The sequence below is a fragment of the Oncorhynchus clarkii genome, chromosome 6 (genome assembly GCF_045791955.1).
Source record: "Oncorhynchus clarkii lewisi isolate Uvic-CL-2024 chromosome 6, UVic_Ocla_1.0, whole genome shotgun sequence".
In the NCBI taxonomy this organism is placed as follows: Eukaryota; Metazoa; Chordata; class Actinopteri; order Salmoniformes; family Salmonidae; genus Oncorhynchus; species Oncorhynchus clarkii.
In genome coordinates this window covers 80,615,365-80,639,865 of record NC_092152.1, presented here as the reverse complement: position 1 = coordinate 80,639,865, position 24,501 = coordinate 80,615,365, and the positions used below count along the sequence as shown (strand labels likewise).

Here is a 24,501-nt window from a genome sequence, read left to right as displayed (position 1 = left end):
AAATGGCACTATCTTTATAAATTATAGATATATTTATATTTATACAATATTTATCTTTATACACTATCTTTACTTCAGATACGTCTTTAGACATGAATGAACAACGAATAAACTAGTCTAGTACACAGTAGTGTTGTATTATATGTTTATTGACTATAGTCACTTTTTCACAGCATTTAATAGTTCATTTTGGTTCCATATTTAATGGAGTTGTCCATATTATAGTCTGTACCTGCAGTAGTGTAGACTGAATTCTGCCCGGACTAGTGCACTTTCCTCCCGTAACAGATGGTCTATATTGTGTCGCCCCAAGGCATCCAACTTTACCATCAATGTTTCATTAAATCTGTCCCAAGGGCTTGTCATTGCCCACCCACTGATATAATTCCCTTCATGATGTAACTTTGTTCCCTCTCCTTTGTCCAGTGTGTGTGATACAGTGACAGTTGATCTGCCTGTAGGGGAGACTATATGACACACCACACGTGAACAAGCAGCTTTAATTGGTAATAGTTTGGTCTGCACTGTAACGGATGTTATTATAATGGAATCAAAAGGATGAAAGACCATCTATGCATTAATACTGTCTCGGTCCCATCTGTATTAATACTGTCTCGGTCCCATCTATGTATTAATACTGTCTCGGCCCATTTGAGATTTAATCAATAGACCTACTAAGAAGTCAAACACAGATGGAATTCTATTATGACCTCAGCAGAACTTAATTCGGGAACATTTTCTGTCTAGGCTCACTAGGGCATGTTAATAGCAGAAACATCACGTTCCCTCTACATGACTGACTTACTCTAGACAAGATACTTCATGTTTCTTGACATGTCGGCAGGGTAGCCTAGTGGTTAGAGTGTTGGACTAGTAACTGGAAGGTTGCAAGTTCAAACCCCCGAGCTGACAAGGTACAAATCTTTCATTTTGCCCCTGAACAGGCAGTTAACCCACTGTTCCTAGGCCATCATTGAGAATTTGTTCTTAACTGACTTGCCTGGTTAAATAAAGGTAAAAATTTAAATAAAATGTTGTTGATTCAATGCCAATTAGTGCAGTAGCATAGGGGTTTATTTGTCTCTCTACCCAGAATATGAGGACCATTCTGAATGTATCATAGACCAACATTGAAACATAGTAGCGATCACCAGCGTGATAAAGGATGTGTTTGTGGAGCTGTTATTTCCCTCTTTGTTGGTCAGAATACCAAGCCCGTCTTATCACAATGACCAGTAAGACCAGTCAACCGGACCTCTACAAAGCTCTAGAACCCAGCAGTGTCCCTATAGCAACACCTCTCTCCTCTCCCCTCACCCACCCCCAAAAGCACCACAATGACTGCCACAACGACCCCCACACTTACACACCACACTTAGAGAGGGGGTGCTATTGTCACGAGCACCCAGGCAGAAGGCAGGCAAGGCCCAGATGGTCATCTGCTCTTTTATCTGTGTGCCTACTACTACTGAAGGAATGGAAGGATCCCCGGAAGGCAAGCGGGATGAGGTCACCATCTGCTGCAGCTGAGGTCATCTGTCCAAAGCTCTGGTATTAGCCACGCCACTGGTCCTTCCATCCACCATCCCCCAAGGCACAAGACATGAGAGGGGAAGGGGGATCTAGGTGCAATTAACTCTTCCCTCCCTTTGGTCTTCATGGAATGGAGTCTACTCCGGGGGGGAGGCAGGGGCAAGGTTAATGTTGTGGGTTTTAAAGGGACAGGACAATGTATCTGAAATGTTATAGTCCTTTAAGGCACATTCCACACATACAGCTTCCAATGGGACATTGATATGACCTAACTTGGATGTAATAATCTATAACTGAATTATTGATGTAAGATCCATGGTTGAACAGAATTGTTTGACAATAAGAAGTTATGGATATTTGCCACATTCATTTATTGGCAATTCAAAATCTTTATAAAACAGGATAGCTACACAATTTGATTGCATTTGAAAATCTACATAAAAGCCCTCACCCCGACCCCAACACTTCAGTTTATGTTTCGACGGTACATACATGGAGAACCTTTTGAAAACATAGTGTTATTATAACTGCCTACTTTTAGTATGGACATCATTCCATATTCACCATCAAAAAACATAGCTACCTTTATACTGAAGTGTTGGCTTTGCATAGCAACATATTTCAAATCAAATAGAACACTACCGTTACTTTTTGACGTTGTAACATTCCAATGCTCTTACACAGCCGGAATAATGTTATATGTGCACTCTAATCTTATTTCCTTTTGATTGAGGGGAAAGCGTTTGAATATGGCGCTTGCTCACATTTCCCCCTGGAACATTGACAATTGCAGTAAATGAGAATTCAGAATCATAATCATATCCAGGATCTGTGAAAAATATGTCCCGTCGGTGTGTCTAGCTGGCTTGTCCTGTAGGCTGAGGCACTGTTCTGTTCTAGGGAAGGGAGTCCTGCAGCTACCTCGCTGTCCAACCAAGGTGCATGAATTGAGGAGCAAACTGAAGTAGAGAGGAGATATAGCAACTCTTGGGAGGACATTGGAATTAAATTAAATAATCTTTGTTTAAAGGCCAAAAGCTGAATCGTGTTGGTTCCACTTTTAACAATAAAAACAAATATTTTTATTTAATTCGATTGTCCTCCAAGAGTTGCTAAATCTCCTGTCTATACGGTTCTTCTCTAGGGCAGGGTTTCCCAAACTTGGTCCTGGGGCCCCCATTGAGTGCACATTTAGTTTTTTGCCCTAGCACTACACAGCTGGTTCATTATCATGAAGAACACTGATCTCAGAATAAGACAAAGAGAGAAAGCGTTAAAATGGTTTTGGTGTTTCTCTGCATCAGGAGCTCTTGTCCTAGCTGAGGCTGGGGTTGAGGGTGGATGGAGGGTCGATTCAGGAGCTCTTGTCCTGGCTGGGGTTGAGGGGTGGATGGAGGGTCGATTCAGGAGCTCTTGTCCTGGCTGAGGCTGGGGTTGAGGGGTGGATGGAGGGTCGATTCAGGAGCTCTTCTCTTGGCTGAGACTGGGGTTGAGGGGTGGATGGATGGTCGATTCAGGAACTTTTGTCCTGGCTGAGGCTGGTGTTGAGGGTGGATGGATGGTCGATTCAGGAGCTCTTGTCTTGACTGAGGCTGGGGTTGAGGGTGGATGGAGGGTCAATTCAGGAGCTCTTGTCCTGGCTGAGGCTGGGGTTGAGGGTGGATGGATGGATGGTCGATTCAGGTGCTCTTGTCCCGGCTGAGGCTGGGGTTGAGGGGTGGATGGATGGTCGATTCAGGAGCTCTTGTCCCGGCTGAGGCTGGGGTTGAGGGGTGGATGGATGGTTGATTCAGGAGCTCTTGTCCTGGCTGAGGCTGGGGTTGAGGGGTGGATGGAGGGTCGATTCAGGAGCTCTTGTCCTGGCTGAGGCTGGGGTTGAGGGGTGGATGGAGAGTCGATTCAGGAGCTCTTGTCCTGGCTGAGGCTGGGGTTGAGGGGTGGATGGAGGGTCGATTCAGGAGCTCTTGTCCTGGCTGAGGCTGGGTTTGAGGGGTTGAGGGGTGGATGGAGGGTCGATTCAGGAGCTCTTGTCTTGGCTGAGGCTGGGGTTGAGGGGTGGATGAAGGGTCGATTCAGGAGCTCTTGTCTTGGCTGAGGTTGAGGTTGAGGGGTGGATGGAGGGTCGCGGTGGAGAGCTGCTCGTAGCTGGGTAGGCTATCCTGGCTGGGGACACCTGCCCCACCCTGTGACCTCCTCCTACCTTGCCCCTGTGCTCCCCCCATGTCCCCCTGCCCCTGGCTTGTCCCAGACAACAGCTGGGTAAGGGACTCTGCGATTTGGTTGAGTGTCTGGTCCATGCGTTGTATCTGTAAGTAGATGGACAAACAGAAAAGCTGTACACATCAATATAATATAATTAATAGATACTCTTTCTATTTTATTGTCTGTTTTTGCAGAAAATGGAAATGTGTATTCTAATTTTCTCTTTATCTGCCTTTTTCAGGCAAATCACCAAATCCTTTTCCTCTTGGGAAAACAAACCAAGACATTATCATCCCTCATTAAATGATCAAAAGAGTTTTAATGAAAGCCAAAACAAATAGAAAACTTGAAAGGTTTTGTAAATGAAAATCCACCCTGGTTTCTCAACTCCTATTTAGGGGTATCATTAGGGGACTGATTATGTCGGTATAGAGTGAATTCCCTCCTATCAGACCTCTGTGCTGGAGAAAAAAAAACTGACTGTCCTCTGCAAAGCATCAGTCTGAACACAGTTGAACCAAATTGGTGGCTTTTCTATAGTCAAACTGACTTGGCACAAACCGATTTGGCACAAAATGGCTGCTGTGTGTCACTGAGTTGGGTGCTTAACATTGGCTGTGGGTAAGGTGGCACAAAATGGAGGGCTTTGAAATCTGATTAAAGGCACAATAGAAATGACACTTGTAGATGAGTAGCCATACTCTGTTCAGAGAGCAGAGGGTGTAACGTGGCGTAACGTCCTACCTTGTCCTCCATCCTGTTGAGTCTGGAGCCGATGGTGTTGGTGCCTTTGTCTTTGGCTTTGTCTTTTGCCCCAGGAGCATCATGGTCCAAGTCATAGAACAGCGAAACAAGACGACGTAACAAGAAACAAGAAGAGACGTAAGATTCTGTAAGATACAGTAGAGATATAGTACACTGTGTCCAGCCCCTCTAAGATGCTGTAAGATACAGTAGAGATATAGTACTGTGTCCAGCCCCTCTAAGATTCTGTAAGATACAGTAGAGATATAGTACACTGTGTCCAGCCCCTCTAAGAGGCTGTAAGATACAGTAGAGATATAGTACACTGTGTCCAGCCTCTCTAAGATGCTGTAAGATACAGTAGAGATATAGTACACTGTGTCCAGCCCCTCTAAGATTCTGTAAGATACAGTAGAGATATAGTACACTGTGTCCAGCCCCTCTAAGAGGCTGTAAGATACACTAGAGATATAGTACACTGTGTCCAGCCCCTCTAAGAGGCTGTAAGATACAGTAGAGATATAGTACACTGTGTCCAGCCTCTCTAAGATGCTGTAAGATACCGTAGAGATATAGTACACTGTGTCCAGCCAATCTAAGATTCTGTAAGATACAGTAGAGATATAGTACACTGTGTCCAGCCCCTCTAAGATGCTGTAAGATACAGTAGAGATATAGTACACTGTGTCCAGCCCCTATAATATTCTGTAAATTACAGTAGAGGACTGTTTACCTGAGCTAGTCTGGAACAGGGTCAGCTTCCCTAGAGACTGGTCCAGTCTAGAGGAGAATTAAACACATTGAATGCAGTGCTTTGGGTTATATACAGGTGCAGTCACGGCACAGCATGCCGCACTCACCTGGGTCAAAATCTGAGAGAGAAAGTCAGACACAAAATGTCATTTCCGTGGTGATAAGGAGGATATTTATTATTTCAATGTAATGCAGTAAAAAAAAATCTTTGTGGATTTTGACCCAGACGAGTGACAACAAAAAGACTGCATCCCCACTGTGCAAAAACAGGTTGAAACAACGTTGTTTCCACGTCATTTAAACCCTCAAAAATCTATGTGATGACGTTGTATCAACGTAGAAAACAAATTGGTTTTTGCAAAACGTCACGAACGTGAGGTCATTCATCTTTTTTTTTCACCCAACTTTTAACCTAAATCTAATGACATGGTGATTGTTTTTGTTGATTTGACGTTGTATTCACATTAATTGACAACTCAACTAAATGTAAATCAAAACTAGATGTTGAACTGATGTCTATGCCCAGTGGGTCTGTAGTGTGCAAGTCACATGCACTTTTATCAGTGAGTTAATTGCAATGAATGAGCTAACCCGCATAAAGACCTTGATATCAATTTCAAATGAACGGGACTTAGGAGACCGTTTGAGATGCAGCCCACCTCCTCTGTAGCTCCTTGATGCGCACCATGAGATTCAGGTGTCCTTGGGAATACTGCTCGATCACGTCTCGCACGTCATAGGGTTTACGTGCTTGCTGCAGAACACACACACGGTGTTAATCACCCTCAGCAGTAAAAACTCTAAAGAACTCAACAGATCAAAAAGCTGCCATCGTGTAAAAATGAGTCTTTCTAACACAGTTTAAGTTGCAGACTAGATAATATATGAAAAGATCTCTCTCTGACGTAAACACATCAGACAGTCATACCACACGAACACACAATTATTGAAAGCAGCCAAGACAATACACAGACACACCCCCCCCCCCCCCCCCCCCCCCCCCAAAAATGGCATATTGCAGCTTTAAAGCTGAGAACTATGATTTATAACACTCGTGGTTTTAACCCACTAATCTGAGAACTATGACTTAAAACACTCATGGTGTTAACCCACTTTAATCTGAGAACTATGACTTAAAACACTCAGGGTGTTAACCCACTTTAATCTGAGAACTATGTTTTAAAACACTCATGGAGTTAACCCACTTTAATCTGAGAACTATGACTTAAAACACTCATGGTTTTAACCCACTGAGTGTTTTTTTTCCTGTCATAAACCAACATGATGTACAGCAGTTGTGTAAAGTACTTAGGTAAAAATACTTTAAGGTACTTCTTAAGTCATTTTTTGGGGTATCTGTATTTTACTATTTATATTTTTGACAACTTTTACTTCACTACATTCCTAAAGAAAATATAGTACTTTTTACTCCACACATTTTCCTTAACACCCAAAAGTACTCATTATATTTTGAATGCTTTGCAGAAGAGGAAAAGTCCAATTCATGCACTTATCAAAAGAACACCCCTGGTCACTCTCTGATCTGGCAGACTCACTAAACAGAGAACATCCCTGGTCACTCTCTGATCTGGCAGACTCACTAAACAGAGAACATCCCTGGTCACTCTCTGATCTGGCAGACTCACTAAACAGAGAACATCCCTGGTCATCCCACAGTCTCTGATCTGGAGGACTCACTAAACAGAGAACATCCCTGGTCATCCCTACTGCCTCTGATCTGGTAGACTCACTAAACAGAGAACATCCCTGGTCATCCCTACTGCCTCTGATCTGGAGGACTCACTAAACAGAGAACATCCCTGGTCATCCCTACTGCCTCTGATCTGGCAGACTCACTAAACAGAGAACATCCCTGGTCATCCCTACTGCCTCTGATCTGGAGGACTCACTAAACAGAGAACATCCCTGGTCATCCCTACTGCCTCTGATCTGGCAGACTCACTAAACAGAGAACATCCCTGGTCATCCCTACTGCCTCTGATCTGGCAGACTCACTAAACAGAGAACATCCCTGGTCATCCCTACTGCCTCTGATCTGGAGGACTCACTAAACAGAGAACATCCCTGGGCATTCCTACTGTCTCTGGTCTGGCAGACTCACTAAACAGAGAACATCCCTGGTCATCCCTACTGCCTCTGATCTGGCAGACTCACTAAACAGAGAACATCCCTGGTCATCCCTACTGCCTCTGATCTGGAGGACTCACTAAACAGAGAACATCCCTGGTCATCCCTACTGCCTCTGATCTGGTGGACTCACTAAACAGAGAACATCCCTGGGCATCCCTACTGCCTCTGATCTGGTGGACTCACTAAACAGAGAACATCCCTGATCATCCCACTGCCTCTGATCTGGAGGACTCACTAAACAGAGAACATCCCTGGTCACCACTACTGTCTCTGATCTGGAGGACTCACTAAACAGAGAACATCCCTGGGCATTCCTACTGTCTCTGATCTGGTGGACTCATTAAACAGAGAACATCCCTGATCATCCCACTGCCTCTGATCTGGCAGACTCACTAAACAGAGAACATCCCTGGTCATCCCTACTGCGTCTGATCTGGCGGACTCACTAAACAGAGAACATCCCTGGGCATTCCTACTGTCTCTGATCTGGTGGACTCATTAAAAAGAGAACATCCCTGGTCATCCCTACTGCCTCTGATCTGGCAGACTCACTAAACAGAGAACATCCCTGGTCATCCCTACTGCCTCTGATCTGGCAGACTCACTAAACAGAGAACATCCCTGGTCATCCCTACTGCCTCTGATCTGGCGGACTCACTAAACAGAGAACATCCCTGGTCATCCCTACTGCCTCTGATCTGGCAGACTCACTAAACAGAGAACATCCCTGGTCATCCCTACTGCCTCTGATCTGGCAGACTCACTAAACAGAGAACATCCCTGGTCATCCCTACTGCCTCTGATCTGGCAGACTCACTAAACAGAGAACATCCCTGGTCATCCCACTGCCTCTGATCTGGAGGACTCACAAAACAGAGAACATCCCTGGTCATCCCTACTGCCTCTGATCTGGCAGACTCACTAAACAGAGAACATCCCTGGTCATCCCACTGCCTCTGATCTGGCAGACTCACTAAACAGAGAACATCCCTGGTCATCCCACTGCCTCTGATCTGGAGGACTCACTAAACAGAGAACATCCCTGGTCATCCCTACTGCCTCTGGTCTGGTGGACTCACTAAACAGAGAACATCCCTGGTCATCCCTACTGCCTCTGATCTGGCGGACTCACTAAACAGAGAACATCCCTGGGCATTCCTACTGTCTCTGATCTGGTGGACTCATTAAACAGAGAACATCCGTGGTCATCCCTACTGCCTCTGATCTGGAGGACTCACTAAACAGAGAACATCCCTGGTCATCCCTACTGCCTCTGATCTGGCGGACTCACTAAACAGAGAACATCCCTGGTCATCCCACTGCCTCTGATCTGGAGGACTCACAAAACAGAGAACATCCCTGGTCATCCCTACTGCCTCTGATCTGGCAGACTCACTAAACAGAGAACATCCCTGGTCATCCCACTGCCTCTGATCTGGCAGACTCACTAAACAGAGAACATCCCTGGTCATCCCACTGCCTCTGATCTGGAGGACTCACTAAACAGAGAACATCCCTGGTCATCCCTACTGCCTCTGGTCTGGTGGACTCACTAAACAGAGAACATCCCTGGTCATCCCTACTGCCTCTGATCTGGCGGACTCACTAAACAGAGAACATCCCTGGGCATTCCTACTGTCTCTGATCTGGTGGACTCATTAAACAGAGAACATCCGTGGTCATCCCTACTGCCTCTGATCTGGAGGACTCACTAAACAGAGAACATCCCTGGTCATCCCTACTGCCTCTGATCTGGCGGACTCACTAAACAGAGAACATCCCTGGGCATCCCTACTGCCTCTGATCTGGCGGACTCACTAAACAGAGAACATCCCTGGTCATCCCACTGCCTCTGATCTGGCAGACTCACAAAACAGAGAACATCCCTGGTCATCACTACTGCCTCTGATCTGGAGGACTCACAAAACAGAGAACATCCCTGGTCATCCCTACTGCCTCTGATCTGGCGGACTCACTAAACAGAGAACATCCCTGGGCATTCCTACTGTCTCTGATCTGGTGGACTCATTAAACAGAGAACATCCCTGGTCATCCCTACTGCCTCTGATCTGGAGGACTCACTAAACAGAGAACATCCCTGGGCATTCCTACTGTCTCTGATCTGGAGGACTCACTAAACAGAGAACATCCCTGGGCATTCCTACTGTCTCTGATCTGGCGGACTCACTAAACAGAGAACATCCCTGGGCATCCCTACTGCCTCTGATCTGGCGGACTCACTAAACAGAGAACATCCCTGGGCATTCCTACTGTCTCTGATCTGGTGGACTCACTAAACAGAGAACATCCCTGGTCACCACTACTGTCTCTGATCTGGTGGACTCACTAAACAGAGAACATCCCTGGGCATCCCTACTGTCTCTGATCTGGTGGACTCACTAAACACAAATGCTTTGTTTGTAAATTATGTCTGAATGTTGGCGTGAACCTCTGGCTTTCCATAAATTAAAAAAAACAAGAAAATGATGTCATCTGGTTGGCTTAATATAAGGAATTTGGAATGATTTATACTTTAACTTTTTATACTTTAGTACAGATATGTACTTTGGATACTTAAGTTTATTTTTAACCAAATACGTTTAGACTTATACACAAGTACAATTTTACTGGGTGACTTTTACTTGACTCATTTTCTATGAAGGTATCTTTACTTTTACTCAAGTATGACAGGGACTTTTTCCACCACTGATGTCCAGTATCTATCCTTCATGAGCCACTAGGTGTGTTTGACTGTAGAGTCAGTTTCTCTGTGCGTGCCGTGCAGTGTGCTAACAGGGTAGAGCCGTGGGCCTGTAGCCAGGAGAGTAGCTACCTCAGCTGAACTCAGGCCTCGACTGACGTGGACTCAGACGTTACTGTACTTCAACACAGCCTCACAGTAGATGGTGTTCCAAAGATGTCACCAGATCAAACACACCTACTTCACACCAAACATAAAGACATTCCACACACACACACACACACACACACACACACACACACACACACACACACACACACACACACACACACACACACACACACACACACACACACACACACACACACACACACACACACACACACACACACACACACACACACACCACCAGTCTCTTCAACTAAAACCCTGGAAAACACACCACAGAGTATTCTAGAACCCTAAAGACAGCCGGATCACTCAAACACTAAGCCCATACACACAACCATAATAACACTACAATCCAAAACCAAGTCCAAATCCTCCCCACCGCCACCCTCCCATCCCCCACGCACACTACTGAGAACCCAGACACACACAGACTCAAAGGCAAACCCACAACTTGAGTGATGTCCGCTGTCCTGCTTTTTAGCCTGAGAGAAGAGCCTCTTCATTGATTGACTATGTTAGTTTTAGGCTGAGCTCCACAACACCTGCTCAGACAGCAGTGTGAAGCTGCCTGTTTGTCCTGGAGTCCCGGTGTGACTTGATCAAGGCAGCCTGTCTGGAAGGCAAACAGTCACACCGAAGTGAGGACAAGCAGACCCGTTAAGAGGACGTGAGGACAGGCAGTCCCGTTAAGAGGCGGGCAAACAGTCATCAGCGTGACATCATTGTCCCAAACACTATCTAGCGCTAGTCTGCGGCTAACAGCCTGCTGATAAAACAGGATATGCTGTGTGTTGACTGCTGAGGGCAAGCAGAAAGAACCAGGATGGGGGGGGCGAGAGAGGAGGGAAGAGGGGGGGGGGGGGGGGGGGCGTGTGAATGTATGGAGTGGATTGTAATGGTGTTAGGGTAGAGAGGGACGGAGGAAAGAGCTGAAATAGCAGTAGACCTGGGTGCAAATATATGTGCATTTGAGTATTTATCTAAATACTTTTTTTCTGTGTATTTGAGTATTTTCAAATAAACAGCCCAAAACAAGTACTTTTATTTGAGGATTTTAATGGTTATTTGTAAAAAAAAATAATAATAATTGTCGATCAGAATGTATGTGAAAGTACTTTCAAATTTTTCAAATGCATGGGTTCAATGCATGGGTTCAATGCATGGGTTCAATGCATGGGTTCAATGCATTCGAGTCAGTGTATTTGAGTATTTGTTTTATACTTTCCAAGTCTATTTACAAATACATTTCAATATTCAACTACTTGTTTTTTTAAAATCTTTTATATCTGAATACTTGTTTTGAAAAGTAATTAAAATACCTGAAATAGTATTTGAACCCAGGTGTGGTAGCCTATACCAGAATGTAGGTAGTGGTATCTGTCAATACAGTGGATCGTTCCGCTGGTCAAAAACACTCCTACAAACAACGTACCCACCTGGAATCTCTTCTTAGCGACAAAGTAGCGCATCCGTAGGATCACGTGGATAGCTGCTCTGTGACTCCCCTGCAGCCTGTGTGAGGGAGATGGCTATGAGTGATTTTTTTATAGCACAGTATTCAGAAAGTATTCACACCCCTTTACTTTTTCCACATTTAGTTGTGTTACAGTCTGAATTTAACATTTATTAAATGTTTATTATTTTAAAATTAAAAACTGTGTCACTGGCCTACACACAATACCCCATAATGTCAAAGTGGAATTGTGTTTTTCTATTTTTGTTTACAAATTAATTAAAAATGAAAAGATGAAATGTCTTGAGTAAATAAGTATTCAACCCTTTTGTCATGACAAGCCTAAATACGTTCAGGAGTAAAACAGTTTCTTAACAAGTCACATAATAAGTTGCATGGACTCACTGTGTGCAATAATAATATATATATATATATATATATATATATATATATATATAATATATATATTTTTGAATGACTACCTCATATCTGTACACCACACAAACAATTATCTGTAAAGTCCCTCAGTCGAGCAGTGATTTTCAAACACAGATTCAACCACAAGGACCAGGGAGATTTTCCAATGCCTCACAAAGAAGGGAACCTATTGGTACTACAAAGGTACAGGTGTCGTTCCTAACTCAGTTGACAGAAAGGAAGGAAACCACTCAGGGATTTCACCATGAGGCCCATTGTGACTTTAAAACAGCTACAGAGTTGAATGGTTGTGATAGGAGAAAACTGAGGATGGATCCACAACATTTGTAGATACTCCACAATACCGATCTAAATGACAGTGTGAAAAAAAGAACGCCTGTACAGAATATATCTATTCCAAAACATTCATCTGTTTTCAACAAGGCACTAAAGTAATACTTCAATACAATGTGGCAAAGCAATTCACCTTTCGTCCTAAATACACAGTGTTATGTTTGGGGAAAATACAATAGAACACATTACTGAGTACTACTCTCCATATTTTCAAGCATACTGGTGGCTGCATCATGTTATGGGTATGCTTGTAATTGTTAAGAGCTGGGGAGGTTTTCAGGATAAAAAATGTAACTGGCGCTTAACACAGGCAAAATCCTAGAGGAAAACCAGGTTCAGTCTGCTTTCCACCAGACACTGGGAAATGAATTAACCTTTCAGCAGGACAATAACCTAAAACACAAGGCCTATTATATACACTGGAGTTGCTTACTAACTATCCAGGAATATTCTCAAGTCAAAACTAGTTAAGTAAACCATACTGTCACAAGGAAATTCATTTGTACAGCACCCTACAACAGTGGTTCTCAACTGGTTTTGCCTCGGGGATCCAAATTGAACCAGGTCGTCTCAGTCGCGCCGCAATATTGGAATCGCGATAAATAATCACCAAAATACAATCTGGAAAACTATATTTGTATTTTCAAATGCTATATTGATAGTAAATGTAGCAATTATATGACAAGGGAACAACATTCCCAACTCTTTCATTGTCAATAATACCATTTTGCCCTTATGAAGAATGTTAATAAACTCATTGGCTTGAGACCACAAAATCAACAAACATATCACTGATAATAGCTCTATATTGGAAATACTGTGATTGAAGAAAACATTTTCAGAAATTAAATTACTCATAAAAAAATATGTGTTATCATGTCTACACACTTTCTCCTTGTTTGAAGTTATTTGAGTTCAGAGTATTTCTTCATACCTTATTATTATATTTTATACTCCCATGACCCACTCAAAACCTCCCTTGACCCAAATTTTGGTTGCGACCCACCAGTTGAGAATCGCTGTCCTAGAGCATGAGGGTAATTCTGTAGCTGAAGAGTGTCAGGGTGTGTCAGCATAAATGCTGCCTAAATTGACCCCGGCCTCATTTCTTCTGAATAAACAGATGGAGCCAGATTGAGACGGGGCCATTCCCTACAGACTACACTTCCAGCAGAGAGTTTAGGTCTGATTATCCTATGAGGCTTCATTCACAGCAATCCCTGCCCACTGGACACAGACAAGTTTAACGTTTGGTTTTGATTTACATTTGGTTGAGTTGTAAACTAACGTCAAATAAATATAAAATTAACAAATAAAATAGTCTATGTCATTGGATTTAGGTAAACATTTTTGGTGAAAAAGACACAATTCCCTTATGTTGGCTTTTTGCAAAACCAATCCGTTTTCCACAGTGATTGAACGTCATCACATAAACATTTTTCAGGTTGAAATGACGTGGAAACAACATTGATTCAACCACTTTTTGCCCAGTGGGTGTCAACTAAGTGGTTTTGCAACATACAGTAAATAAATATATTGATGAATATGTATGTGGCTCAGAAACACTAATGTTTTATTCTCAATGTCTCTGTCATTTGCCTCTGATAAAGTGGCTCAAAAAACACGGGTGTTTCCAAAACATCAGTGGATCGGTCTCTGAGTGTCGTTGTGAACACTAAGCCCAGAGTGGTGCTTTAACTAAGTGGTGGATGGTCCTGGTGCTTAGCATCCATTAGAGGGAACCTGTACTCTCTCAGGCCTCATCACCCTGGTAGAACCTGTAGTCTGTCTGGTCTCATCACCCTGGTAGAACCTGTACTCTGTCAGGCCTCATCACCCTGATAAAACCTGTAGTCTGTCTGGTCTCATCACCCTGATAGAACCTGTAGTCTGTCTGGTCTCATCACCCTGGTAGAACCTGTAGTCTGTCTGGTCTCATCACCCTGGTAGAATCTGTAGTCTGTCTGGTCTCATCACCCTGGTAGAACCTGTAGTCTGTCTGGTCTCATCACCCTGATAGAACCTGTAGTCTGTCTGGTCGCATCACCCCGATAGAACCTGTAGTCTGTCTGGTCTCATCACCCTGATAGAACAGTGAGGGAGCCAGCAGCACACCACTCTGATCTGGGGAGGACTGAGAAAGGGAACTGGGGACATCCACCATAGAGGAAGAGGAATTGAAAGGGGGGAGGGGGGGTGTGTGACTGGGTAGGAAACTAATAGTCTATTTCAATCTATCGTCCCTGCACTCTTGCAGTAATCTTACCACCCCTACACGACCATACACACCAAGCCTAAACCTAGAAGACCATGCACTAACTTTTTCCCCTAGCCTAGACAAACACCCATGGATTTAATCCTGCCTTCTCTCTCTCCATCTCTCCCCCTCTTTCACCAAAGTGACACTTGGGTGACAAGAGGAGAAATGACCTTGGTAGTGTGGGTCTGGACTGTGTCTGTCTGTCTGTCTTTCTGTTTGTTTGTTTGTTTGTTTGTTGGGGACAACAACAAGGCAGGCGTATGAAAGGAGCTGAAAGTGACAGGAAAAGGTAATGTCATTACTGGTGTCAACACCCTGGTCTAAACAGCCACTCCCTCTCTCTCTGATCTCAGAGCAGCTGACACTGTGATGTCACAAGCAACGTTGACTCCTCCTACTTTCTTTAAGCCAAAAACAACCCAGATGAGTTAACGTCTTTGACTTGCCACGTTATGAATGTCTATAGTTGCTACTCTATCTTCATACTAGTAGCTGTCAATGACCGAGGGGAGTCTTAAACCAAACTACAAACAGCAGCACTATCACAAAATGGCCGCCCCCTCCCCTGCTGTCATTGTGCTAAAGATTGTGGAGTCATCTTGGCTGTTATCTACCAGGGAGCTGAACAGTAGCTGCCTGCCAATCATTCCTCTCCAGTGCCCTCCCCTGATGGGAAAGAAAAGAGCTACCTCCTCGACTGCCCAACACTGCAATCAGGATAAGATAAACAGGAACCTTATCTTGTTGGTCAAAATACACCACATGTTAACTCATCAAAACAATTGCAAGAAACATTAAAGGCCAGTAGGAAGATCCAGGAACGTTTTACAAATCTCAAATAACTGCTGTGTCATCTGAGCAAAATCTGCCCATAATAAGCCTGCATCTATCTATCTATAGCCAGTAGCTAGTAGACACCCATTGTTGGAGTCACAGGCCCCAATAAACCAATGATATACCTTACTGTACCTGACAGTAGCCTATCAGGGTAAAACCATTAGCCTATAACACACAGAGATCACTAGAGGACCTGATGTCATAGATCCTCATAGTTACACAGTGTGCTGATTGTGGCAGCCATTTTAGTGAAGGATAAATCCGTCTAATATGCCTAGAAAGTTATTATAATTTTTTTTAAACAATTTTGTACATTTAACCTATATTTAACTACGCCAATGATTATTTACAATGACAGCCAACCCCGGCCAAACCTGGATGATGCTGGGCCAATTGCAAGTAAAACTAAATGCATGCTCTTCAACCGATCGCTGCCTGCACCTGCCCGCCCGTCTAGCATCACTACACTGGACGGTTCTGACTTAGAATATGTGGACAACTACAAATACCTGGGTGTCGACTTAGACTGTAAACTCTCCTTCCAGACTCACATTAAACATCTCCAAACCAAAAATGAAATCTAGAATCGGCTTCCTATTTCACAACAAAGCATCCTTCACTCATGCTGCCAAACATACCCTCGTAAAACTGACTATCCTACTGATCCTCGACTTCGGCAATGTCATTTACAAAATAGCCTCCAATACCCTACTCAATAAATTGGATGCAGTCTATCACAGTGCCATCCGTTTTGTAACCAAAGCCCCATATACTACCCGCCACTGCGACCTGTATGATCTCATTGGCTGGCCCTCGCTTCACACTCATCACCAAACCCACTGGCTCCAGGTCATCTACAAGTCTCTGCTAGGTAAAGCCCTGACTTATCTCAGCTCACTGGTCACCATAGCAGCACCCACCCGTAGCACTCGCTCCAGCAGGTATAGCTCTCTGGTCACCCCCAAAGCCAATTCTTCTTTTGGCCGCCTCTCCTTCCAGTTCTCTGCTGCCAATGACTGGAACGAACTGCAAAAATCTCTGAAGCTAGAGACTCTTACCTCCCTCACTAGCTTTAAGCACCAGCTGTCAGAGCAGCTCACAGATCACTGCACCTGTACATAGCCCATCTGTAAACAGCCCATCCAATCTTCCTCATCCCTATAGTGTATTTATTTATCTTGCTCCTTTGCACCACAGTATCTCTACTTTCACATTCATCTTCTGCACATCTACCATTCCAGTGTTTAATTGCTATACTGTAATTACTTCGCCACCATAGCCTATTTATTGCCTTACCTCCCTTAATTTACCTCATTTGCACATACGGTATATAGACTTTTTCTACTGTATTATTGACTTGATTATTGTTTGTTTATTCCATGTGTAAATCTGTGTTTTTGTATGTGTCAAACTGCTTTGCTTTATCTTGGCCAGGTCGCAGTTGTAAATGAGAACTTGTTCTCAACTTGCCTACCTGGTTAAATAAAGGTGAAATAAAAAAAATAAATAAAATAAAAATTGTGCACCGCCCTATGGGACTCCCAATCACAGCCAGATATGATACAACCTGGATTTGAACCAGGGACTGGTTTAGATCGCTGCATCACTCGGGAGCACAGTGGTCCCTGCTTGTTTAATTAAGGAGCATTGTTTAATGGGGCCGTGCTGGTTTCAAGGGGTTTAGCAGGCAATGGGGCAGAGAGAGGGTCACAGTTAATGATGTCCCTGCATGCAATAGCTAGCCTGACCCATTACCCCACTGTTTAGCATGGAGCCTTCAGGGACAGGAACTCAGCCTCATTTACACCACTTATCTCACAGAGGTCTATATCACAGTGGCTTTCACCATGCCCATGATACGCATACTATGCAAGTGCGTTTGTGTGTGTTTGTGAGTGTGTGTGCGCATGCGTCTTTGTGTCTATCTGTGTGTGTCCTCAGGGAGCTAAGTCTTCAGGTATCAGACAAGGTTAGTCATCATCAAGAGAGTTGCAACCGCTGTTACGGTAACTGAGGCTCAACCGCTGCCACGGTAACTGAGGCTCAACCGCTGTTACGGTAACTGAGGCCCAACCGCTGTTAGGGTAACTGAGGCTCAACCGCTGTTAGGGTAACTGAGGCCCAACCGCTGTTAGGGTAACTGAGGCCCAACCGCTGTTAGGGTAACTGAGGCCCAACCGCTGTTAGGGTAACTGAGGCCCAACCGCTGTTAGGGTAACTGAGGCCCAACCGCTGTTAGGGTAACTGAGGCCCAACCGCTGATACGGTAACTGAGGCCCAACCGCTGTTAGGGTAACTGAGGCCCAACCGCTGATACGGTAACTGAGGCTCAACCGCTGTTACGGTAACTGAGGCCCAACCGCTGTTAGGGTAACTGAGGCTCAACCGCTGTTACGGTAACTGAGGCCCAACAGCTGTTAGGGTAACTGAGGCTCAACCGCTGTTACGGTAACTGAGGCTCAACCGCTGTTACGGTAACTGAGGCCCAACCGCTGTTAGGGTAACTGAGGCTCAACAGCTGTTAGGGTAACTGAGGCTCAACCGCTGATACGGTGAATTAGACTCAACCGCTGTTACGGTGAATTAGGCTCAACCGCTGTTACGGTAACTGAGGCCCAACCGCTGTTACGGTAACTGAGGCTCAACCGCTGTTACGGTAACTGAGGCTCAACCGCTGTTACGGTAACTGAGGCTCAACCGCTGTTACGGTAACTGAGGCCCAACCGCTGTTACGGTAACTGAGGCCCAACCGCTGTTACGGTAACTGAGGCCCAACCGCTGATACGGTAACTGAGGCTCAACCGCTGTTACGGTAACTAAGGCTCAGGCTGGAAATAGAGCACAGACTGAAAGGGAAACAGACTCACTGGGATGATGTCATTATGATGGGACCAATCAGAAAGCAGGGTTATAATGATGTCATTACGAAAGGCACAATCACAGAGCAGGGTTATAACAATGTCATTATGAAGGGACCAATCCGAGAGCAGGGATATGATGACGTCATTATGAATACACCACTTAGAGAGCAGGGTTATAACAATGTCATTATGAAGGAACCAATCAGAGAGCCGGCTAATGATGATGTCATTGTCTCACTGTGACACGTGGGTGATGGACCACAGACTGAAAGGGAAACAGACTGACTGTGACATGTGGGTGATCGACGACAGACTGAAAGGGAAACAAACTGACTGTGACACGTGGGTGATGGACCACAGACTGAAAGGGAAACAGACTGACTGTGACACGTGGGTGATAGACCACAGACTGAACGGGAAACAGACTGACTGTGACATGTGGGTGATCGACGACAGACTGAAAGGGAAACAAACTGACTGTGACACGTGGGTGATAGACAACAGACTGAAAGAGAAACAGACTGACTGTGACACGTGGGTGATAGACCACAGACTGAATGGGAAACAGACTGACTGTGACACGTGGGTGATAGATGACAGACTGAAAGGGAAACAAACTGACTGTGACACGTGGGTGATAGACGACATACTGAAAGAGAAACAGACGACAGACTGAAAGAGAAACAGACTGACTGTGACACGTGGGTGATAGACGACAGACTGAAAGAGAAACAGACTGACTGTGACACGTGGGTGATAGACGACAGACTGAAAGAGAAACAGACTCACTGTGACACGTGGGTTATAAACGACAGACTGAAAGGGAAAAAGACTGACTGTGACACGTGGGTGATAGACGACAGACTGAATGGGAAACAGACTGACTGTGACACGTGGGTGATAGACGACAGACTGAAAGAGAAACAGACTGACTGTGACACGTGGGTGATAGACGACAGACTGAAAGAGAAACAGACTCACTGTGACACGTGGGTTATAAACGACAGACTGAAAGGGAAAAAGACTGACTGTGACACGTGGGTGATAGACGACAGACTGAAAGAGAAACAGACGACAGACTGAAAGAGAAACAGACTGACTGTGACACGTGGGTGATAGACGACAGACTGAAAGAGAAACAGACTGACTGTGACACGTGGGTGATAGACGACAGACTGAAAGAGAAACAGACTCACTGTGACACGTGGGTGATAAACGACAGACTGAAAGGGAAAAAGACTGACTGTGACACGTGGGTGACTGGGGTCAGAACACACTGGTCCTCCTGGTCCAGATCGTCCCCAAAGCTGCTGTTCCTCTGGAGGGGATGAGGGTGCTGCACCTCCAACAAACCAGGGGTCTTTTTCACTGCCAACACATACAGTCCCACGCACGCACGCACGCACACACAAACACACTCAGAATATGCATAGCCAAGTAACAGAAGATTTCCCTATGATCTTATAATGTCATTTAAAAAAATCCAAGCAAACCTTTCACATTTCTATATTTCTGTAGTGAAAACAAAACAGCTCAGTGCTTTGTTACCTGGGAGTGGAGAGCTGAACGTAAGGGAGGAAAGAGAGGTCCAGGACTGCTGGGTATCTGTGAGACCAAGAAGAGGAGGGAAGGGAGGGATGGAGACAAACACACAAGAGGATCATGTAGCTAGCAACTTAGTAGATACATGATCCTCTGGGTGGGATTGGAAAGGCTGGGAGGCATGCTTTCTACGGGTCATGGAGAGGGGTGGGGGCTAGGCGGGATGGGATGGGATGGAAAGCATGGTTTCTGGGTGGGGACGGAGGATTGCGGCAGGTGGATGGGGACTAAGGGGGCAATGGGTTGGGGTTATCTTTGTATGCATTCAAATGTATTTTTTTAAAGCCCTCTTTACATCAGCAGTTGTCAACGTGCTTCATAGATACCCAGCCTGAAACACCAACAAGCTACTAAGATAATCACGATAACAAGATAGAAGGGTGGCACAACTGAGACATTGTGAAGGGGGTTCCAGAACCACTACAACCTCAATGTGCTGGAACCAACACAATCAACTGAAGACTGATTTATCTGCAGTTGACTGACTAAAGGGTTATTTACCTATACACACAGGCAGTGAGAGACAGATATAACAGTAACCGAGACAGCGATTGGCCAAGAGGACAGCTGCAGTGATTGGTCATGAGGACAATGACAGATGCAGTGATTGGTCAAGAGGACAATGACAGATGCAGTGATTGGTCAAGAGGACAGTGACAGATGCAGTGATTGGTCAAGAGGACAGTAACAGATGCAGTGATTGGTCAAGAGGACAGTAACAGTGACAGTGATTGGTCAAGAGGACAGTAAAAGTGACTGGACAGGAGGAGTGGACACTAACAGGAGCTCACCACATCCTAGTGCTTCAGCTAAACAGAAGCCAGAAAAAGCAGATACGGAAAAAGAGAGAGGGGGAGAAAGAGAAACAGAGAGGTAAAGAGAATAGAGAGTGTGTGGGAAATGTCTAATACATTCATAAAATGAATCATAATTCATTTGACAGAAATGGAAATGACTCTTATAACCCCTGGCAGAGTGCCATTAAAATGGGGGTGAACTGCCCCTTTAGGTTACTCCAAGTCACTAAGATGCAGTGTAAATGTATATAAGAGAGTACCCCTCTCCTACCTGTACACACAGTGCTGTAGACATCAGAGCTGAGCTCCCTCCCACTATTGAACACTGAGTCGTAGGAGATACTGGGAACAGTGGGAGAACCAGGCCCGTCATCCTTCTCACTGCTCTTCAACTTCCTCCTCAGCTTCACCTGTTTACAGAGGGACAGACGTGAATGGATGGAAGGACGGATGGATGGGTGGGTAGGTGGATGGATGGGTGGGTAGGTGGATGGATGGATGGATGGATGGATGGGTGGGTGGGTGGATGGATGGATGGGTGGGTGGATGAATGATGGATGGATGGGTGGGTGGGTATACGGACAGTGGGTGAATGGATGGGTGGATAGATGAATGGATGGGTGGATGGATAGATGGATGAATGGGTGGATAGATGAATGGATGGGTGGATAGATGGATGAATGATGGATGGATGAATGGATGGATGGACAGATGGATGGGTGGGTGGGTCAATGGACGGACGGAGAGCGGATTGGCTGGATGGGTAAATGGATGGGTGGGTAAATGGGTGGGTGGATAAATGGATGGGTAGAAGAATGGATTGATGAATGAAATAGCATCGATCTGATAACCAGTGATTCTATATGGACAGCTGACCGTTTTCTTGGGCTTGGGACTGGATACAGAGGAGCTGAGCAGAGCAGGTCTCCTCCTCACAAACATCTTGAAGGTGGCCGAGTCAGGGTTCTCCACAGCAAAGACCCTCCACGAAGTCTGGACAGAGAATGTGATCAGGAAGTAAACAGACATTAACATTGCAGGTGACTACTAGAATCTACACCACAGTTGACTCGAGATGAAGGTACTTTTAAGGAATAGTGAGGAATGCATCTCCCTAACCAAGCTCCACAGCATCTCCAGACTAACAGGTTTTCTGAAATGCAACAGGTGTTGTGAAGTAAAAGAGCATGCTGGTATAACAGAGATGAGAACGGGCCCGAAAAGCTCACTTCACGGCTAGCTTGAAATGTCGCCAATTGTGCCATCGAATTGGATCCTTTTCTATAGCTCAACTGGTTCGTACGTTGTCAAGGGAGGGGCGGTCAAGCGTGTTAGCGAGGCAGAGGGCCCCAGGTTTGAGCTGTGGAACAGACAGTTTACTCTGAGTTGTAGTCAGAGAGAAGGAAGCTAATGTTGCTTATCTAGCACACTGATGTCAGTTCCACTGGGTACTGTCTCTGTCAGACTCACCTGGATGAGAATGGCAGCTGCAGGGATCTGTCTGTTGAAGTGCTTCTGTCTCTGTCAGACTTACCTGGATGAGAATGGCAGCTGCAGGGATCTGTCTGTTGAAGTGCTTCTGTCTCTGTCAGACTCACCTGGATGAGAATGGCAGCTGCAGGGATCTGTCTGTTGAAGTGCTTCTGTCTCTGTCAGACTTACCTGGATGAGAATGGCAGCTGCAGGGATCTGTCTGTTGAAGTGCTTCTGTCTCTGTCAGACTCACCTGGATGAGAATGGCAGCTGCAGGGATCTGTCTGTTGAAGTGCTTCTGTCTCTGTCAGACTCACCTGGATGAGAATGGCAGCTGCAGGGATCTGTCTGTTGAAGTGCTTCTGTCTCTGTCAGACTCACCTGGATGAGAATGGCAGCTGCAGGGATCTGTCTGTTGAAGTGCTTCTGTCTCTGTCAGACTCACCTGGATGAGAATGGCAGCTGCAGGGATCTGTCTGTTGAAGTGCTTCTGTCTCTGTCAGACTCACCTGGATGAGAATGGCAGCTGCAGGGATCTGTCTGTTGAAGTGCTTCTGTCTCTGTCAGACTCACCTGGATGAGAATGGCAGCTGCAGGGATCTGTCTGTTGAAGTGCTTCTGCCTCTGTTTCTGTTGAACCTTCAGTGCAAAGCCTGAACCCAGGATCCCCTGCAAACAAACGCAGAGGATTACTACACTAGAAAAGCCTGAACCCAGGATCCCCTGCAAACAAACGCAGAGGATTACTACACTAGAAAAGCCTGAACCCAGGATCCCCTGCAAACAAACGCAGAGGATTACTACACTAGAAAAGCCTGAACCCAGGATCCCCTGCAAACAAACGCAGAGGATTACTACACTAGAAAAGTAGGGGGTGTTACCTAGTACCATAAAGGGTTCTTCAATTGTCTCCTAAGGAGAACCCTCTGAAAATAACTATTTGGGGTTCCAAGTAGAACCTCCAAAGGGTTCTACCTGGAACGAAAAAAAAGGTTATCCTATGGGGACAAACGAATAAACTTTTTTTTCTAAGAGTGGTGTTACTGATGAACAAACAGTATCTTTCCACCTGATTACTCCTGCACTCACAGCTGGTAGGGCGAAGAAGGAGATGGCAAAGACTGAGAAACACGATGCAATGGTTTTACCGATCCACGTCTGAGGCACCTTGTCTCCATAGCCTATAGTTGTGACGGTCACCTGCAAAAGACAAAAGACTGCTAGGAGAGTCATCCCAGACACCTGCCTTGTTAAGTGAAGCCAGACACACACACACACCAGTGGAGGCTGCTGAGAGGAGGACAGCTCATTATAATGGCTGTAACGGAGCCAATGGAATGGCATCAAATATCTGGAAACCATGGAAACCATGTGTTTGATACCATTCCACTGATTCCGCTCCAGTCATTACCATGAGCCTGTCCTCCCTGATTAAGGTGTCACCAACCTCCTGTGAAACATACACACACACACACACACACACACACACACACACACACACACACACACACACACACACACACACACACACACACACAGCAGCCTTACCACCCCCCACCACAAGGCGTCAGCGTAGCTCCCGAACTCATTGGCTCCATTGCTGTCCACAGCATCCTTCTCTGCCAGGTACACAAAGTAGGAGGAGAAGATGAGCCCCAGGAAACCAATGTACAGCGTGGTGATGAGCTCCTGGAAACACACACACAGTCCCGCACACACACACACACACACACGACAACTTATTTAACATAGTTATCTAGAGAGGAATAAATGTATTCATAAAAAATAAAAGTTTGTCGCTCAGCATTAAATTAGGAGTGTGTGTTAGTGTTAGTCAACTGTGTTAATCTGTGCAGTGAACAACTCATAATAATAAGAATACATGGTATTTATATAGCGCTTTTCAAGGATCCAAACTAACCTGCCTGTGGATGAAGACCACAGAGCCCAGCAGACGCCACGTCCCTCCCTGCCGGTCCACATGAAGCATACGCAGGATCTGCAGGAAGCGAATTCCTCTGGAACAAACAACACACGGTCTGTGATCGGGGCTCCAGACAAACATTTTCCCCTGATGGAACTGCACACAATAGAAAACAACTGGTAATCATCTGATAAAGTGATTTAGTTATAGACAGACGACTGAGATGGTATTACAGATATTACCAATTAGTAATCATCTGATAAAGTGA

At 45.2% G+C, this 24,501-nt stretch overlaps 1 protein-coding gene across 2 annotated transcripts in view; it reads right to left on the bottom strand.

Moving 5' to 3' along the window:
* Positions 1-1,880: 1,880 nt before the first annotated feature.
* The window catches only part of LOC139411686 (potassium voltage-gated channel, KQT-like subfamily, member 1.1), a 68,359-nt gene continuing 45,738 nt past the window's right edge, over positions 1,881-24,501 (bottom strand). Inside the window, exons 5-17 of one of the 2 annotated variants that reach the window (XM_071158321.1) lie at positions 24,231-24,327; positions 23,858-23,998; positions 23,399-23,509; positions 22,883-22,978; positions 21,713-21,829; positions 21,097-21,246; positions 19,986-20,042; positions 19,682-19,854; positions 11,692-11,767; positions 5,892-5,986; positions 5,213-5,259; positions 4,480-4,541; positions 1,881-3,839 (exon numbers count right to left, since the gene is read on the bottom strand). In XM_071158321.1, the coding sequence (XP_071014422.1) occupies positions 3,606-3,839; positions 4,480-4,541; positions 5,213-5,259; positions 5,892-5,986; positions 11,692-11,767; positions 19,682-19,854; positions 19,986-20,042; positions 21,097-21,246; positions 21,713-21,829; positions 22,883-22,978; positions 23,399-23,509; positions 23,858-23,998; positions 24,231-24,327 (1,456 nt within the window). In that variant the 3' untranslated portion in view covers positions 1,881-3,605. The remainder of the gene's footprint in view (positions 3,840-4,479; positions 4,542-5,212; positions 5,260-5,891; positions 5,987-11,691; positions 11,768-19,681; positions 19,855-19,985; positions 20,043-21,096; positions 21,247-21,712; positions 21,830-22,882; positions 22,979-23,398; positions 23,510-23,857; positions 23,999-24,230; positions 24,328-24,501) is intronic. The other variant, XM_071158320.1, reaches the window with a different exon arrangement.